Source organism: Solanum dulcamara, chromosome 5 (genome assembly GCF_947179165.1).
Source record: "Solanum dulcamara chromosome 5, daSolDulc1.2, whole genome shotgun sequence".
Lineage (NCBI taxonomy): Eukaryota > Viridiplantae > Streptophyta > Magnoliopsida > Solanales > Solanaceae > Solanum > Solanum dulcamara.
Window position 1 is genome coordinate 62190050 of NC_077241.1, and position 19944 is coordinate 62209993.

General features: G+C 34.3%; 1 protein-coding gene and 1 long non-coding RNA gene across 2 annotated transcripts; one reads left to right on the top strand and one right to left on the bottom strand.

Annotated features, from left to right (window-relative positions):
* Nucleotides 1-1358: 1358 nt before the first annotated feature.
* Nucleotides 1359-3934, bottom strand: LOC129888355 (uncharacterized). The gene is made up of 4 exons (XR_008766638.1): nt 3840-3934; nt 3665-3746; nt 3052-3097; nt 1359-1750 (listed from the first exon to the last, which is right to left on the bottom strand). It is a non-coding gene; the product is annotated as an uncharacterized LOC129888355 (long non-coding RNA).
* A 7456-nt stretch (nt 3935-11390) lies between these two features.
* Nucleotides 11391-15989, top strand: LOC129889297 (leucine-rich repeat receptor-like serine/threonine-protein kinase SKM1). Its single transcript, XM_055964543.1, has 3 exons — nt 11391-11562; nt 12124-14749; nt 15446-15989. The coding sequence occupies exons 2-3, from the start codon at nt 12253-12255 to the stop codon at nt 15796-15798; spliced, it is 2850 nt and encodes a 949-aa protein (XP_055820518.1). The 5' UTR covers nt 11391-11562; nt 12124-12252; the 3' UTR covers nt 15799-15989.
* Nucleotides 15990-19944: the final 3955 nt, after the last annotated feature.

Sequence of the window (19944 nt, forward strand, 5' to 3'; positions counted from 1 at the left end):
AACGCCTGATCAATCCACTCAAATTTGGACTGAAAAAGCAGTTGGAGGGATACACAAGGGCCGAATATATGGAATGGGCTCTAGGAAAGACGTACGACGATTTCTAATCAGGTTTAGAAGGTATTGGATCATCACGATAAGCTGAGGCCATTGACAGAGTTTAAATAGTTGCTATGTCTCAAAAAATTACAGAACTTACACGCGCATTAGCAGAATCTGAGGCAAAAAGGGTTGAGGAGCAAAAAACTATGAATTAACAAGTTGAGCAAATCAAACAATAAGTGCTCAACCACACCCGTCAGACTCCGCCTCGTTATTCAAGAAGGTCCACTCCGGATGACTCCAATGATAGTGCTGAATTCATAGCAAATAGTCCTAATTAGGTTCCCTATGTTAGTTTATGAATATTTTGAATTTTTTTGTTAACTTTGAAAGACTTTAAATCATTCTAAATTATGACTTTATTCATTTTAAGTGTTTAATTATATTTGCTATTATATATTTTACCTATTTTGTTTGTTGTTAGTTGTGTTGGAATGGGCTGAATTGCTATGAAATAAATTGAATTTTGATTGCAGGGGTTTCTGCTGTCAAAAATATTGCAGAAAAGCGATGGACAGGGTCCTTTAGTCCGTCGCTTTTCTGCAAAAAAATTTAAAATTGTTTCCAGCAAAGGAAGGACAATGAACCTATGTCCGTCATTTTTCTAAAAAATTTTAAGAACACTAAGAACAAAAGCAAAGGACGGAGACCATTAATCCGTCGTTTTTCAGAAAAAAAATTAAAAACAAAACAACATAGTCCATTACTTTATATTAAATAATTAAATTTTTAAAAAGTAAAATGATGGACTCCATCGTTATTTTATTTATATATTTTTTAATTAAAATATATTAGGGGCAACTCAGTCCATCGCTTTTTGCGATGCAGTCCATCGCTTTTTGCGACGCTGTTCGTCATTTTTTTAAAAGTATCGAGCAAAAAAGCGACAAAAGTGACTGCGTCGCTTTTCCGTCAAGAAAGCGACGCAGTCCGTTGTTTTTTTGCGTTGTTTTTTTTATAGTTTTTTAGTAGTGGATGCCGATAGGAAATAGTTCTGATGAGTAATGATTACGCCGATTGGAAATCATTCTAGCTATTCCAATGGGAAATGATTCCAGAAATTGATGATTATGCCAATGTAAAATGGTTTCGGTGGATACATGGACTTTGTGCATCTCCCATGGGTTACAGTCTGAGCTAAAATGGATTTGTATCATTAGGACAAATATGCATCACTTTACTTGACATCACATTGTATTGCATTACATTTTATTTGCCATCGTGAAGTTGTGTATAATGCCCTCGTTGTCTATATGGTTGACATATGTCACACCCCGATCTCAACAGGGTGTGATGGGCACCCGACCCCGTGCTCGGAGCCGAGCGAACCCGCTAACTCATAGTACATACTCAATCTCTTTAAAAATTTGCATCAAAAAGAATTGAAAAACATAGCTACGCTTTCTGAATCTTGCTATCCAAAATCTACCATCTCATAAACTTATGACATACTACATAATAACATATCGGCTGGTGACGCCGCTTACAAAGCTGACACTCTATATCCACGACTCTGTCTGCAAAGTCTCTAACTTCGAATGAAACATCATAGCACATATACTCTGACTCGGCAGCACTCCAGGAACAAGTGGAGTTGCTAACCCTGCAGCAACATCTTCTATGGTAACTTCTACTTGTCTGGGTGTACCTGCGTGGCATGAAACGCAGCCCCCAAAGAAAAGGGGGTCAGTACGAGTAATGTACCGAGTATGTAAGGCATGAAAATCAGCATAATAAAGAACATAAGGTATGAACAACCATATCGTAGGATCATAGACATATAGTGAGATAAGAGAGTAACCTGTACATATGAGTGCCCTTTTAGGCCAGATGCCATGCATGCTTGTCTTATCATAAAAAAACATTTCTTTTTCATATTAATAGAAAATAGAAGTCATATCACCGAACAACATCGGCGTGCCCACATATGTCCCGCGTCCGGGCATCCCGCGTCCAGGATGAAAATTACTCCAACTGATCAGGTGGGAATGCGTCTATAGCGCCACATATACACCTCCCCATATCCCACATATACATATACATATACATATAGACAGCATGCAGGAGAGCTCAACGAAAGTCATGTATCTATCGGAGTGACGGAAGGTCGGTAACCTCCGATTATATTATGAATTAATCACGGTCGCTTTGTCTCACCTTGAAGGAACAATTATTATAGGATGAGACTATCAACGAAAGATAATATTAAGAGAACGTAGAATAAGGTCACAATCTCATAAGACGTCAAATCGTATACATATGCACATAGGACCAATTTTCAAGACTCGTAGAAAAATCGAAATGAGCTATGATTCAAAATCAAGATAAGAGTCATGTCAAGTACCTTTTGAAAATTACCATGGATTATGTCAAAATAAAACTTTTGAAATCATATACGCGTATCTAAGCATGAGAAAATATCCTTTGGAAACTCAAGAAAATTGGCCATCCTAGTGGCTCTACGAATAAGACTTTCTTGAAATTGTATAAAATGTCATATACTTGTTTCATAAAAATCATGCCAAAAAGAAAGAGTAGCTCTATATATTTATGTCAAAACATGCCAAGAAAAAGAAGGATAAACCTTTATTTTGGGGAAACTATAGACATTTTGGAAAACATTGACGGGTTATAGAAAAAAAAACAAATAGTCATTCCCTTGGGACCATTGACACCTAACTTTTGGAAACAAAGAAAATATGGAAGCACTTATAAACCATAACATCGGAATCATGCCTTGAAAGAAAAGGGTAAGCCTTACATACTTATGCCAAAGACATGCCAAAAGAAGGAATGGTTAGCTTTACATACTTATGCCAAAGACATGCCAAAAGAAGGAATGGTTAGCTTTACATACTTATGCCAAAGACATGCCAAAAGAAGGAATGGTTAGCTTTACATACTTATGCCAAAGACATGCCAAAAGAAGGAATAGTTAGCTTTACATACCTGTACCGCGCCTTACTAGCTTTTCTTATTCTTCCAACTTGTTAGTCTACATTCAAGAGAGTTGACATAGTCATTAGATTCATCACCATATACTCGTCTTAATCCTTCAAACAAATTAATTTCTAATCTGCCAAAATTTCGGCAGCATCTCCCCTATAAATACACCATCCCCGAGATCTCAACTCGGCCACCATGTCAACAATCATATCAACAACAACAACCAACAGTATATATACAATCAAATCACCTCAACTTTACACAACACAAGTTCCAAACAACTAGCATAAAACTCCGATACCAAAATAGAGTTTTTAACCTTTATTTCGTAAAATCTTTAACCATACCAAACGGGGGGTCGTGTGGCTGCAACCAGCAGCAACCACACCCTTTTTAAAATACTTTAAAGCCCTGCAACATACAATCCAACCAGCTGCACCCGCAGCGCCTCAACGACCATACACTATGCGACTTCGATTTAGCTACTACGACTTTAATTTAGTAGTTTCCAACATCATGCCCCCTTATACATTTTCTCTGCTTCCAGCCATATTTAGGACACGTAATACACCTCATAACAACATCATAAACTCCAATTTTAAAGGAGAGACCTTACCTTTACCGAAACTCTCCAAAACTTGCCTCGGAAGCTCTCCTAGCGCGGCTAAAACTTTGGGGCTGTTCGGTGACGTTTTGGGCTGCTCCAAACCATAAAATTTCATTACCAATACCTTCATAACACCTTGGTACACCCTAGATAATTAATTCACGAAGCAAAATCGGAGACTTACCTTTTTTTTCCTTGGCCGAACCTATTCTTTCTCTAGCTTCAAGTTTCTTCTCTTCCTTTCTCTCTAGAACTCTCTTGAATCCTCTTGTTGATAAAGAAAACTTAATGGATAAATATGACTTAAAAGTCATCAACATATATATATATATAAGCCACTTAATTAATGGGCTAAGTTCCAAGACTTGGGCCCTTTCCTTGTGTTGGGCCTCTCTTATTATTTTTATTTCTTTCCAAGCCCAATCCCTTGGCCCATATATTTTCATAAACTACATTTTGTGAACTTCCAACTTATATATATATATATATATATATATATATTTTTTTTTTCCTTATTCTTTCTTCTTCTTTTTTTCAATATTTCCATCTTCAAAATTCCATAACCAACTTATGTCTCAAACAAGACCAAAACGTAGCATTATCCTTCACTTGTTACAATTATTCCAAATGTCCAAATGTACAAAAATATGGGTTGTAACAACATACTTGATATTGATGTGACTTATTGAGTGATGACAATAAGTTATTGTTGATGTATGTACCATATGAATTGTGTACTCTAGGTTGGGCTGATTTATGTGTGTGTTTGTAGTTGAGGAGGTTTGGTTCGGAGGAAACGAGTTCTAGTGTTCTGATAGATTTATCTTGTTTTGTTCATTGGCTTATTGAGTACCGTATTGTTTGGTTCTCACTCCTTGCAATCTACACTTGTGTAGGTTCCGAGTCTGGATCGTGATTCAGTATTCCTTCTTCCTTAACTGAGGCTTCGAGGTGACTTGAGAGGTAGCTGATTGATGCCGGCGATTTTCCTTGTTCCATTTACTATGCTTTGTTCTATTTGAGAAATAAAGACATTAATACTTATACTTATCTTTCATTTCCATTTATTTAGAGGCTTGTACATGTGACAACCAGTCTTTGAGGGTTATTATGGTTGATTAAGACTTCCACTTTTGTATATCTATCCTATTTAAATTGCTTTTGCTTTACTTTTCGTAGTTGATTGGATTTAGGCTGACTTTTTAAGATGGAATGAGACAAGTGTCATAATACCCAGATTCAGATTATGACACTTGTAGCTTTCCTAGCTCAGGTGGACTCCCTAAATGTTGATATGATAGTGCAATAGAACAAGCATCTTGAAAACATCCAGAACAAAGTACAAGGAGTGGTGGCATGACTAAACTCCAGCAAAAAACTACAAATTCAAAAGGAAAGACTTTTTCCTATATATTGTTACATCTTGGCTATATAGCCTTAATTGTTAACGTACTCCAATACAAGTGATATCTGATTTAGGGCCGTGACTCTAAATAAAAAACTGCTAAAGTATTTCCTTTAACATGATGTAACACCCCATGTTATTCTAGTCCTAGACTATATTTGAAGACCATGAGAAAAATTAAGAAAAGAAACTGAACTAATGGACCACGAGTGTCATTTACAATTCATAGAAAGTTCTACAGTCGTAGGAATGACTCGTAGACCCTTCCAACACTTGGTAAAATTTTGAGTCCGAGAAGCCTCCCTATGAATTGACCTTACGACTCATAGAAATGAGTCATAGATCAATCATTGCCTGATTTATGAAAAATACAACCCTCGGTACTTTTTTTATGATTCAACACGACGAATCCTAGGAATGACTACGACTCGTAGAAGAGATTCAAAGACTCAAATTTTTGGGGTTTTAGAAGTTTATAAGACAAGGAGTCCTTACAACTCATAACTCTTTCTACAACTCATAGACATGAATCATAGAGCAGGGTGCAGATTTTAGTCAAGTTCTACGATTGGTCTTCTATGACCTGTAGAAGTTTCGACGAGATGTAGAATGACCCGTACACGTCCAAGATCAATTTTAATGAAGGGTAGTTTGATCTTTTCCCCTTTACAAATCAAAACCTCGACGTTTTGGGACTATTTGGAGCCCCTTAACAGTACCCTATATGTCTATACCTTTAGAAATACTTAGATTATTTAAGAGCAAGGATTGAAGAGGAGAATAAGCTAAGGTTCAAGGTTTCCAAGAGAGATTTCCAAGTTTCGATCGTTCCTTCGATTTCCATGTATGTAAGGCTACCCATAACGTGGATTGAGTTCATTCACGTGCCTTACATCTCCAGTTCTTCTTGTTGAGTTGAGTTTTGAAGATCCATGAATTGAGTTCTTGAGTTAATGATAATCCCTACTGAGATTGTATATAAAATTTCATTGTGTTCTTGCATATATCACTATATTCCTTGATGAGTTACTTGAGTTAAGTCTTCATGAGAGTGGGGATTCGTGTTTGCATTCACATGAACCTTAATTGAGATTTCAATTGTATTCTAGGCATTGAAAGATTTGTAAAAGAATTATTTATGAACGTTTTGTGTTAATTTTGTTATGCACTATTTTGAGTTTATAGAATAACTATTTTCGCCTTTGATTGAGAAAGAGTTGAGCATGAGGTGAGTTTGAGAAATCTCTTAACTATTATCTTAGCATGAGCATTTTGATTATAAACGAGTTAAGCATTATTACATTAAAATGTCTATTTTGAGGTTGAGTTGAAGAGTTAAATTATGCTTTAAATGCATTCCTTGAGTTGACATGAGTTGAGTTTTAAGTGTTATATCCCGCATTTTGGTAATTTCGGATAATTCGAGAAAAACCGTGGGAAGATAAAAACAAGGCCATATTTTTATTTTTTAGCACACAAGTTGCTTATGAAAATTATGAAGTGGAAATATCAAGAATGGCTAGGGGCAAAAAGGGAAATTCGCAATATGACTCATGAAAATATGGAGGAAGATAAGGGGCAAATTTGGAAATTAGAAAATAATTTTTTCATGAAGTGCAAAACAATAATAATAATAAAGGCCCAAAAGATGACTTATTAGTCATCTTGATTTTTATTTCCTAGAAGTTTCAAGAATGACTTATTAGTCATCTTGGCTTTTATTTCCTGGAAGTTTCAAGAAGCTTGGAGAGCAAGAAGAAAGGGAGAAAATAAAAAGGGCCATTTGGCCATGTTCTAATAGGCAAGAATCTTGGAAAAATTTTCACCAAAAAAAATTATTCTTTCTTAGCCAAACAACTAATTGGAGGGTCCTTAACAAAGTGGAGTAGTTGTTGGAGCAAGAAAACCATATTCTTGTGAGTTGCAAGTCCTAGCCAAAAAGGGAGACAAGAGGAAGGTAAGGTTTCAATCTTCTTTTATATGTTATGGATGGTTGGTATATGTTGTAGAGTAAAGAAATTGAAGAAGTATATGAAAATATGTGTAATTGTTGTGGCCGAATATGGGGGTGGTTTGATAAGCTATGGTGTATTAATTTTATTTAGTGTTTTGGTTGTTGTTGTTATGGCTTCTAGGTTGCTAATAAAAGCTTAATGGTTTTAGTGAAATTGTAGTAGTTGGAGACTTATTTTGGAAGTTATGTAAATTGAATATAATGTTCTTACATGTATGGAAGATAATGTGGTTAGTGTGTAAATTATTGGGTTGTCGTAATTGAATTTGAAAAAAAAGGGATTAGATTGTTATTGTTCTTATTGGAGTTGGAAGGTCTTGGAGGAAGTAGTATATTGATTGGTATTGTTGTTGGTAATTTAACCGAGTTGAATTCTCGGATTGTTGTTGATAAAATTGACCGAGTTAGATTCTCGAGGATGATGTATTTACAGGGGAAGTGCTGCTAATGTTTGCTGCCAAAATTTTGTTAACAGCTAATGTTTGCATTCGTTAACATTGTTATAGATTTTGGGAAGGCCAAGAGTTAAGTGGAATTGATTAAGGAAGCGGACAAGGTATGTAAGGCTTACCCTTCCTTCTTTGGCATGATCTTTGTAAAACGAGCAAATGATGTACATGTATATATATGATTTTAATGAAATTTCCTTTTTGTAGAACCCAAAACTTGTTTCTGAGCCTCCATGTGTCGATCCATGTACGTAACCACCGGTCTTAATAATTTTCTCTATGTGCATATGTAAGTGGTTTGGCACCCTATGAGATTGTGACCTTATTCTACGTTCTCTTAAGATTATCCTTCGTTGATAGTCTCATCTTATAATAATTGTTCCTTCAAGGTGAGACAAAGTGATCATGGTTAGTCTATAATATAATCGGAGGTTACCGACCTTCCATCACTCCGATAGATACACGGCTTTTGTTGGGCTCTCATGCATGTTATTTATATGACACATGTATATGTATATGTATATGGGGGATATGGGGAAGGGCCATATGTTGCGCTATAGATGCATTGCCACCTGGTCAGTTGGCGTAATTTTCATCCCAGACGCGGGACATGTGTGGGCGATATGACATGTTCTATTTTCTATGTATATGAAAAATAAATGTTTTTAAAGGAAAAGACAAGCATGCATGGCATCCGGCCTAAAAGGCACTCATATCTATAGGTTACTCTCTTATCTCACTTTATGTTCTATGATTCTATGATATGGTTGTTCATACCTTATGTTCGTTATTATGCTAATTTTCATGCCTTACATACTCGGTACATTACTCGTACTGACGTCCCTTCTTGTGGACGCTGTGTTTCATGCCACGCAAGTAAGCAGGCAGACGAGTTCGGTCTTTAGGAGCTCCACCAGCAGTACACTGAAAGCGCTCCAGTTGTTTCAGAGCTTCACTTTATTGGTACTACTTTTGTGTATATATTTGGGCACGGCAGAAACCAACCCTCCTTGTAGTCATATATATCTTGTTTAGAGGCTCGTAGACAGATATGTACAGCTAGATGTTTTGCACCTTTGTTCGTCGTTGTGTAATATGTTAACAAAGTTTGTTGACGCATGGTTATAATTAAGCTATTAACAATGGTATCGCTCATTCAGCCCACTCAGTAGTAGAATAGGATACGTTGTAGTAGGTGCTCAGAATAACACTACCGGGTACCCATCGCGACCCTAGTTGGGTCGTGACATTGAGCTAAGTCCAAAAGAGACTAAATGCGTTAATTGAGTATTTTATTCATTATATGAGAATAATAAAGTATTTTGAGAGTAGTATTGAGCATCGATTTGGTAAGAGTAGAGGTAACTCAAATCCCATAAACTACGTAGACAACATAGGATAGAGGTCATGCCTCTCAAGTCTCAAAATGATAGACTTTGACTAATTTTGGATCCACTGAGTTGAGCGTCCTTTACTCTAGAAAAGTATTGGATGGCTGAGGCAACGAAAGTTCTTAAGTGTTGTATCATCACTAGCTCATAAGTGATGGTTGTCGGTTAGAGAACCTTCCAAAGAGTGAACTATCATACTTTCGTATATTGAGTTATGTCTCTTATTGCATATTATTTAAAGCATTGTTTTACTTTACTTCATGCTTTATTGGTTTGAGTCATTTTAGAGTAAGTTCCTTGTTTTGAGTTGCATGAGATCGAGTATTGTTGATTATTTTCCTTTCAATCATTTTACATACTCGTATATTCCATGTACTAGAGTCATTTGGTCTGCATCATTTTATGATGCAGATACAGGAGATAGAGTTTCTCAATAGACGCATCGTTGAAGACTAGATCCAGTTTACCTTTTGGTGAAACTTTCTTGCATTTAGAGGACTTTATTTTATTCATTCATTTGTCATTCTTTTGATAATCATTTGAGGTAGCGTTGGACTTGTCTTGACACCTTTCTAGTATTGAGTTAGAGGCTTCATGGACCAAGTATGAGTTGAGTTAGATGTTTTCTTTAAGAGTCTGTTTCAAAAAAATCAAATTTCATAATTGAGATTATAACATTGAGTTACACTGCACTTTGAGTATTTAAATCTATTATTTATCTATTGATGAAAATGTTTTAAATGCTTATTTGAGTTGATTGCCTATTGAGTCAGGTGTTCCGCTGATTATTTGAATGAGTGAATGGATCGAGTGGTTCGCTTGGGGCCAATAATGATCTCCGAGTGCCTGCCACGTCCAGGATACCCTCTTAGGGCGTGACACATGATATCTAGGAGAATCACTTAATAATGAGTAAATATAATCATTAAAAATTGACAATGTTTAACAGAAGACTAAATCATTTTTTCAAACAAAATACTCTTCAGTTTTCTATGATACTCATATGGTATATCACATACAAACATAGTATCATAGAGGACCGATTCATTCCTTCAAAGAAATCACTCCTTAGTCATCTATATATATACCCACATAGTATAGCATATACTAACATAATATCGTAGAAGATTAATTGATTCAATACTTCAAGGAAGACACTCCCCCGATCATCTTTAGTACCAACATAATATATATAATGTATTGAAATGGTATCAAGGGTATGTGTTGTATATATCATATAAGTGATTTTCTAACTTATTTTTTGATATTTTGTTAGTAAGAAGAAAATATTATTGCAAAAGCATATAGGTGTAATCTAGAAAAATATAATGATATTATACTATAAAATACTATTATTTGGAAAAATACTATAATCGGGAGTCAAGTCTTGGGTTAGGTCAAGGTCAAGGTTGAGAGTCAGGTCTTGGGTTAGGTCAAGGTCAAGGTTGAGAGTCTGGTTCTACTAGGTTCAAAGTCAAATTCGAGGGTTGGGCTCTCGAGTCAGATCTAGGGTTTGGTATGAGCCTAGGGTCAAGATGGAGAGTCAAGTCTTGAGTCGAGGTTAGGTAGTTAGGTATCGGGTTGGTGTTGAGGTTGAGTTCGAGAGTAGGTTCTTGGGTTGGTTTAGGAGTCAGGTCTAGACCTTTATCCCCAACCGAGCCTCCGATCCAGGATCCAAGTCTTGACTACGACCCGATATCCGACTCAAATTAGGGCCCAACTTCCGACCTTGACTAGAGAACCCAAACGATAAATCGACTATTGAGCTCGATCGAAGACCCCGACCCAAAAATCAACAGGAGACTCAAGACCTGACCATGAACCATAAGACTCTACTCTCAACATCAACCCAGAACCCGATCTCTCCTTAAGACTTGGTTCTCGTCTCGATCTTGACTCTAGACTCGATTTCCAACCCCAACTCGTGACCTGACTCCAGACTCGGGACCAAGATCAAACCTTGATTTGAAACTCGAGACCTAACTTGATCGGGGACCCTACTTTTGACCTCCAACCCAGGACTCGGATGTCGGATCAAGTCCGGTATCGAGTGTCTCGGATTGAGGTTGGATCCCAAATCTCACTCCAGGTGGTGAGGTTGAAAGAAAAAATGTCTTCCTTACTTCACGTAGGAAAGTCATTTTTCTGAAATTTGAGAGGAAAATAAGTCCATTTGGAAATTATTTCCGAAACTTTTAAGTAAACAAAAAAGGGACGATTGGAATTGCCATTTAATTTGCTAGAAATTGTTGTCATAATTATTGAATACAATAAATTGAAGAAAAAGGGAAAACTCAGATGGCCAATAATGTTTTTCAACGGTTAGAGAAATCTTTTGTTTTTTGACAATTCGAAAAGTGAGTCAAAAGAGCATTTTGGTAAAATCCGACAAAAGCTTAAGCCTTTCTCCAACATATGTCCCTTCCCTTTCTTCCTTTTTCACTTGCAACCAACCCTTCGTGTTCAATATACAGGTCAAGGCGCATTCTTGTAATTATTCTACAATTCTCTGTCCTTTTTCATTTTCCCAATACTCCCTCTATTTATACTCTCAAATTCTCACTCCCAAACCCTATCTTTCCAATCCATATCTTCATTTCAAACTCTCAAAACTAGAACTCTTGGAAGCCTATTTGCATATTAATTTGGTAATTGCTCTTTGAAACTTTTTGTTAATTATTCATATTTTATGTCTCATATTCTTTCACGGTTCCTCTCTTTTTATTTTAGTAAATTACCATTTGTAACATTATGTCCATTTATACACTCGTCTTATAGATATATTAAGAGTATGTTTGGATTGACTTATAACTTAGAAGTTCTAACTTATGATTTAGTTTTATCATTTTATCTTAAAATGAAGTATATATCAACATTTTTTTAATTTACTCTGCTTAAAAATTATTTTAACTTAAAAACACTTAAAATAAATCTATGGAGAGCGGCTCTAAGTCATGAGGTTCTTCGTTACACAAATTTTTAGTGCTCCCTGGTATTTGTTCATAATGGTGATGAGAATATAGGAACATTAGTTTTTAAAGTTATATGAAATGTCAGATTTATATATCAAAAGATTCCACATAGAAAGCTGAGATTATTTTAGCTTTTAGTCCATCACTTTCTTTTTTTTCAAGAAACTTTTCTTTTGTGAAGCTCCAGATCCCAATGTTTTTGTTATATTAACAGAGAATTTTTCATGTTTGTGACAGGAAAATGAAGGATCATTCCTCTTAGCAGAAAGTTGCTCAAGCTTTATTAGTCCCCAATATATATCTTAAAGTTCTCCTTTTTCCATGCAACTTATGATATAGAGCTTTCATCTAAACTAGAGAGAAAAAATGGCCAGCATAGGATCAAAATCATGCGATAAGTCGATCATGTTTCTGATTGTGTTCGTGCTATTTTACATGCAGCAGTGCAAATGTAGCTCTGAGCTGGAGCTACTTTTATCGGTGAAATCATCGATGAAGGATCCATTAGGATCTCTTCATGATTGGATTCCGCTGTCTCAATCTTTTTGCCATTGGAATGGTGTTGTTTGTGATGACTTATCAAATGTAGCAAAAATTGAGCTCTCAGGGAAGAACTTATCTGGAAGATTATCTGAGACTATTTTCAACTTTCCATATGTTGAATTGATTGATCTCTCGAATAATCAACTCTACGGAGAAATTCCAAGCAATTTTTCGTCATGTTTGGCACTAAGATTTCTCAATCTTAGCAACAATAACTTCACAGGTACACTTCCTCAAGGCTCAAGAATCCCACTTCTCGAGACATTGGATCTCTCAAACAACATGATTTCAGGGAAGATCCCCGAAAATATTGGCTTATTCTCAAGGCTTAAAGTTGTTGATTTTGGTGGAAATGTCTTGGTTGGAAGCATTCCAAAGTCTATTGCGAATATTTCTAATTTGGAATTTTTGACTCTTGCTTCAAACCAATTAATCGGAGAGATCCCTCGAGAACTAGGTCTTATGAAGAAGTTGAAGCTTATTTATTTGGGATACAACAATCTGTCTGGTGGAATTCCGGAGGAGATTGGTGAATTGTCTTCTTTGTATCATCTGGATCTCGTGTACAACAATCTCACAGGTGAAATCCCTTCATCTCTAGGTAATCTCACCAATCTTGAGTACCTTTTTCTCTACATAAACAAACTCACTGGCCCAATTCCAAGATCCCTATTTAATCTCAAGAAAATGGTATCACTTGATTTAAGTGATAATTTCTTGTCTGGTGAAATCTCCACACTTATATCCCAATTGCAAAATTTGGAAGTTCTACAATTGTTTGCCAACAATTTCACTGGTAGAATTCCAAATTCTTTGACTTCCTTGCCTCGTCTTCAAGTTCTTCAATTATGGTCTAATAAATTATCAGGTGAGATTCCTAAAGACCTTGGAAAATACAACAATCTCACAATCCTAGACCTTTCCACCAATAACCTCACAGGAAAAATACCGGAAAAAATATGTTATTCCAATCATCTTTTTAAACTCATACTCTTTTCAAATTCACTTCATGGCGAAATCCCTTCAAGCTTGAGCCATTGCAAAAGCTTACAGAGGGTTCGCCTTCAAAACAATCAACTCACCGGTGAATTGTCCCCAGAGTTCACAAAGCTCCCACTTGTTTACTTCCTTGATATCTCAGGTAACAATCTTTTTGGCTCCATTAGCGAAAGGAAATGGGATATGCCAGCACTTCAAATGCTAAATTTAGCTAGGAACAAGTTTTTCGGTACCTTGCCTGATTCTTTTGGTAGTAAGAATCTCGAAAACTTGGACTTATCCGAAAATACTTTTTACGGTACCATTCCTAAGAATTTCGGGAAATTATCAGAGCTAATGGAGCTAAAACTATGCGGCAATGAGCTATCAGGTGAAATCCCAGATGAATTATCTTCATGCAAGAAGGTTGTGAGTCTTGATCTGAGCCGTAATCGACTTTCTGGTCAAATTCCATCTAGTTTTTCAGAAATGCAAGTTCTTAGCCTTCTTGATTTGTCAATGAATCAATTATCAGGCGAAATCCCGCCAAATTTGGGGAAAGTTGAATCACTAGTCTTGGTCAATATCTCTCACAACCACTTCCGTGGAAATTTACCGTCCACCGGAGCTTTCTTAGCCATAAATTCAAGCGCGGTGGTAGGAAATCAACTATGTAGATGTGGAGACGAAATTACAAGCGGTTTACCGCCTTGTAAGTCACTGAAGAAAAGTTCAATTTGGTTGTTCTTCTTGACATGTCTTGTTGGAATACTAGTCTTGCTAGTAATTTCGGCTTTAGTTGTCGTATTTATTCAAAGGAGAAGAGAATTGAAGCTCAAGAAAGTGGAGAGTACTCAAGATGGTAATAATTGGGAAATACAATTCTTCGATTCCAAAGCCTCGAAATCCATCACCCTCGATGACATCTTAGGGATTGGAGTTTCGTACAAAAGGTTTTATTCTGAAATAAACAACATGCAAATATTCGTGAAGAAGTTGAATGTGAATATCCCGACAAGTTCTTGGAAAAACATCCAAGAACTAGGAAATATTCGACATCCAAATGTTGTGAAGATATTGGCTGCATGCAAATCGGAGAAAGGCGGGATTTTGGTTTACGAGTACGTAGAGGGGGAAAATTTGAGTGATGTGATTCGAGTCATGAGTTGGGAACGTAGACAAAAAGTGGCTATTGGAATTGCTAGAGCACTGAAATATTTGCATTGTTCTTGTTCCCCAAGCATTTTTATCGGCGACCTTTCGCCCCGGAAAGTTATCGTTGATGAAAAAGATGAAGCTCGCCTGAGATTGAGTCTTCCCACTACGGCCTACGTTGTTCCAGGTAAATTTACCAATTTACCCTTGTCATTTAGGGTTTGCTTGCTATTTACTTATCTTAGTTTTGGAATTTCTTAAAGATTTTGAGACGGTAATAAAAATTTATAAAAGTTGAGAGTTTAAGTTATATACCTTCGTCACCTAAGACTTCATGATTAACTCATTAGTTTAATATTTAACAACCTATATATAGTTCTAAAGAGTGTAACGTAGCTATGATGACTTTGATGAAAATTGATTTTTTCAGCTTTAGGATTGATGTGATAGGAATTTCATGTTATGTTTGAAAATTATTGATCAAACTATAAGAATTTTTGTATTTTTCTACTTACTTGGTCAGTTCGTCTTTCTTTGGTTTCTTTTTTAACTTTGGTTCTCATAGTCGTTAGTATTATGATACTTCTTGGGCCATAGGAGTCATGATAAGATCAAAGGAATTAAGCAAACAAATGTTATGGAAGTAATCATGAATGTTTTCACAAAACAAATGTAGAGACATGAATCTAAACTACTTTATCAATCTTATCATTATCTTTATTTACGTAGAAAACAATAGATCTAGTCTAGTTTAACAAAAATCATGGCCTTTTATGCCATGCACGTACAATTATACCAATAGTACTCAAATTAAAGATAATATGTTACTTACAACTTTTCTCATTTCAAGTGTACTTTTTTTAAAAAAATAAATAAATTGTAGAATACAATGGAATATGCAAGAAGAGTGACATATATGGACTTGGGCTTGTTTTGATCGAGTTATTGACTGGAAGAAATCCCGGTGATGCTGAATTTGGTAAGGGTGTGAGTATCGTTGATTGGGCGCGATATTGTTACTCGGAATGTCATTTGGAGACATGGATTGAACCAATAATGAAGAGTGATGCAGTGAATAATCAGAATAAAATGGTGGAGATGATGAATGTGGCCCTGCAATGTACTGCTAGTGAACCAGCATCAAGACCTTGTGCTAGTGATGTTGCAAAGACATTGGACTCTTTTGTGAGATCAAATTCTTGTGGTTTAGGCTTGAAAAGGTGTTCTAGTGTTTAGATTTTGGAATTCTAACTCCAAGATTTTTGTTTTTATGTTAAAGTTTCAACCTTTTTTTATTTTTTTTTATTTTTACTTTTAATGTTTTAGATGATATGTGGCATGGTATTTTGAGTGTAAAAATGTAGATATGAAACTAAATGCTAATATATAGTAGATTGCGACTTTTAAAATTCTCCTCACGTTTAAAATTCCATGCTCCATAAAAACTTATATCTAATTTTTCAATATACTCCCCCGTCCCAATTTATATGACATATTTTAGATTCAAATATATTTTTCTTTGATCTTAATCTTTTCATATATCTTTTAAATATCTTGAATTATCAATTATCGTGACTTATAATAATTTTCTATAGTTTTCAAAAATATAAATTTTATGTCCCAAAAAATTTAAAGATTTCATGCTTGAATTGACGATTTAAATTAAACTATTTGACTCTTCAAACATAAATTAAAACAGAGATAGATTTCACGTGAACCCCCATAGAGTTAGCATACAGTGATCTGTGGGGTTGTTACTTGTTAGTTCAACACGATTTAAATTTTGTGGTGATTTTCAATGTCTTTTAATATTTAAAGATTCCATACCTCATATCTAAAATTGAACAATATGTATCTATGTTCTCTCGTTTTTCATCAGCTTATATCTCATGAATTGAAAAAATATATTTTGTGACAATTGCGTGTCCGGACGGTGGTAGATCGAATTTAAGAAGTTTTTTTTGCCTATCTAATTGGGGGTAGATCGAACTTCGTGGATTGATTCTAGCCTATGGCGGGGGAGTAGAAATTTATTGATCGATTCATTTTTTACACATCTCTATGAAGGAGTACATCAGTCTGTCTTGAATGATATCCCGATGTATTACATCGAAAATTAATAATACAGGCAAAAGTGTAGAACTAAAAAAAGGCAAAGTCCGGTATTTGACGAAGATCTTTCTATCAATAGATAGGAATGAGTGGACTGCTTTTTTCAAAAGAAACTATCTGAAAGCCCCTATGGTTTGCTGCGCTTTTCTTTTTATTGGTATGCCGCTCCGCGAGCAAGGAGCGAGCCTACCCTTCCGGAGTGAAGGATTGTCATCAGTAGATCTACCAGGTTACCGGAAATGACAAAAAAAAGCAGAAAGAGAAATTGGAGTTTCTATCTTTCCTACCCCTTTCTATTTCGACTTCTTTGAAAGGTGAGGCCGATTAGGAAAATGCAAACCAATAATATTTAAATTACTTATTTATTTAGTTAGTTTTGACGGATTAGTTCGACGGCCAACCCTCAGAATATTTATCGTAAACTATTTAAAAATTATTCTTAATTAAATAAGAACTTATTTATGTAACTAATTTTTGATGATTTTTTTATATATCCGACCCTTGAAAAATCTATCAAAAATTATTTCAAGAGATAATTATTAAACAACCAACTCTTAGAAAATAAGTCAGAAATTATATAAATAATATTTTTTACTTATTTATTTAACTATCCATTGGACATTCTTTAAGTAAATAACTATTATTTAAATAGCAATTCCAATAGATGAGGCAGATTTTAGTCGCGATATTAGTGATTGAGTTAATTACGTGAAAATAGTCAATCAATGATTGTTTTGAAGAATATTAATTTACATAACCAATTAGTATATAGATAATATCCATAAATTATTTTGGTATAATTATTGAAAATAGGCATTGCATCTCAAAGGTCCATTGTCAAACATTGAGATAAGGAGAATATCAATGACTATGGTTAAAAAGGAGAAGTTTTGTTTTTCACACAAAATTAGAAGGACCAATGTTTTTCACCCATTCATTTTGGCCAAGGACTTGAAGTGAAAGGAACTCTCCGAGACTTTAGGTTTTATCACTAGCAAACAATAAAGACCTTAGCTTTAATTATTTTTTTTTAAAACAAGAAAGACCTTAGCGTCTTTCACTTAATCATTATTATTCTTATAGGCCAAAAAAAGAAAGTAATGTATATCTAGACACCAAACACTTTGTCACTGACAAACAGCTAGCTTCTTTCACATAATCATTATTATTCTTATTGAAATAAACATGTATATCTACATACAAATACACTCCCAAAAGATTTATGCTAAAGTTTACCTCTTTTTTACTAATTAAATAAAAACAAAACGATTCAATATGCCAAAGCTAAGACAAAAGGCAAAAAAAAAATGCATTTCAAGAAAAATGTCTCAAAGACAAGAGTCAAGAAACAATCAAATGGCAAGAGAATATTATTTCTGAGTGACAGCTTTTGTTCATAAATATTGTTTATCTGAGAACAAGCAAGCAAATGGTCCTATCTCACTGATGTAAAAGAATATTTTCATAAGGGTCAACAGCTAAATGACCAAAAAGAAAAATATATATTCTCATTTGTTGAAGGGGACCATTGTACTAATTTATGAAAATTCTGATGGCCTCATATATCGATGGTATACTTTGTCCCATTGTCGGATACTACTTTAATTTCCGATCTATTTTAGTTATCGTGTTATTAGAATAGCTAGTTCAAAATATTTTCTTCGTTTATTTATTTTTACTTGTAATGTTTAGATTTGGAATATCCATTAAGAAAATGTGATTTACATGACTATTTCATCATACTATCTCTATTAATTGATGTTTATTACTATTAAGTCTTGAAAAATAATTTGGGGGAATAAGTAATTAATGCTACTTAGGGTAAAACATGAAAGAAAATTAATTGTCATTTCTTGATAAATTAAAAGTGACAAGTAAATTGAAAATCTACTTTTTGAATAGTGGATAAGTAAAACGGAATATAGGGAGTAATTGTTATTTTAAAAATAAAGATATAATTAGCTGTTTGTTTACACATTTACACTATAACAAAAAAGATATTTAGTGGCCGTAGATTTTTCTTTTAGTGGCAACATTTACTGATGCAAAAATATTTAGCGATAATTGAGCTAATATACAAGTTAAAATATAAATGGAGCGAGAGATTAATGTGGTAAAAGGGAATAGTATTAAATCGAAATCAACTTGTAAATAAAAATAATTTAATCTGATTACCTTTTTAATTGATATTTTCTTATATGCAAAAAATAATATGACAAGTAAAATAAATCGAAACGGGCACTACATAGTCTTTCATTTTATTACATAAAGAAAAGACTTGTAACATATAAAACAAAAGCTCCATTTAAACTTGTTTCTTTTACAAATCTTAAAGATGGAGCTTTTATGCTTTAATCTCACGTTTTGCTAGATTTTCAATACGCCACTTGGTCAAAAGGCTTTCTACGTAGAAATATATAATCTAATCATTAAAGATACTATATACATTTCTCTCCCATGCGTAAAATAATTGATTAGGATCGAAAACAATAATTACTCAACTTAGCTTGATGAGAACTTTCAAAGTCAAACTTCTAGTACTAATTTTTGGTCATATATAATAGTTTTCACAAATTTTACCACTGCATGGTATATATTTTATCAAACATTTTTTGTGGTAAAATGTTATAAATTGTAATCGACAAAATTATTGTCAATTTTGACTTTTGAGGGTGGCTATTTTAATCGACAAGTTAATGCTTTTTTGTGTATCACATAAGTTAACCGAATATATTATTTCATATGTTATTGCGCTTAATACTCCTTCCGTTTAAAAAAATGAATTAATTTGATTTGATAAAAAATTTAAAAAATTAAAGAAGATTTTTTAATTTTGTGGTCTTATATGTTAACCGAATATATTATTTCATATGTTATTGCGCTTAATACTCCTTCCGTTTAAAAAAATGAATTAATTTGATTTGATAAAAAATTTAAAAAATTAAAGAAGATTTTTTAATTTTGTGGTCTTATATTAAAGTTATGTCAAATGTACCAAAATGTCCTTTAATCTTGTGATTTTGAACATATTGAAATTAAAGTGTTGTCAAATAAAAAAAATGGATCATTTTCTTTTAAACAAATTTTAAAAAAAAGAAAATAGGTCTTTTTTAAAAACAAATGGAGTAATTTTTTAGCATAAAGGTGTGTGTGATTCATTGTCGTTGCCCTTTTCTCGAACTACAAATAAAAAAGATCATGCATGTCTATATGATTATAACTGGAAAGCAGTGGCGTATTCAGGGATTTCCTCGCATTGTTATATTTTTT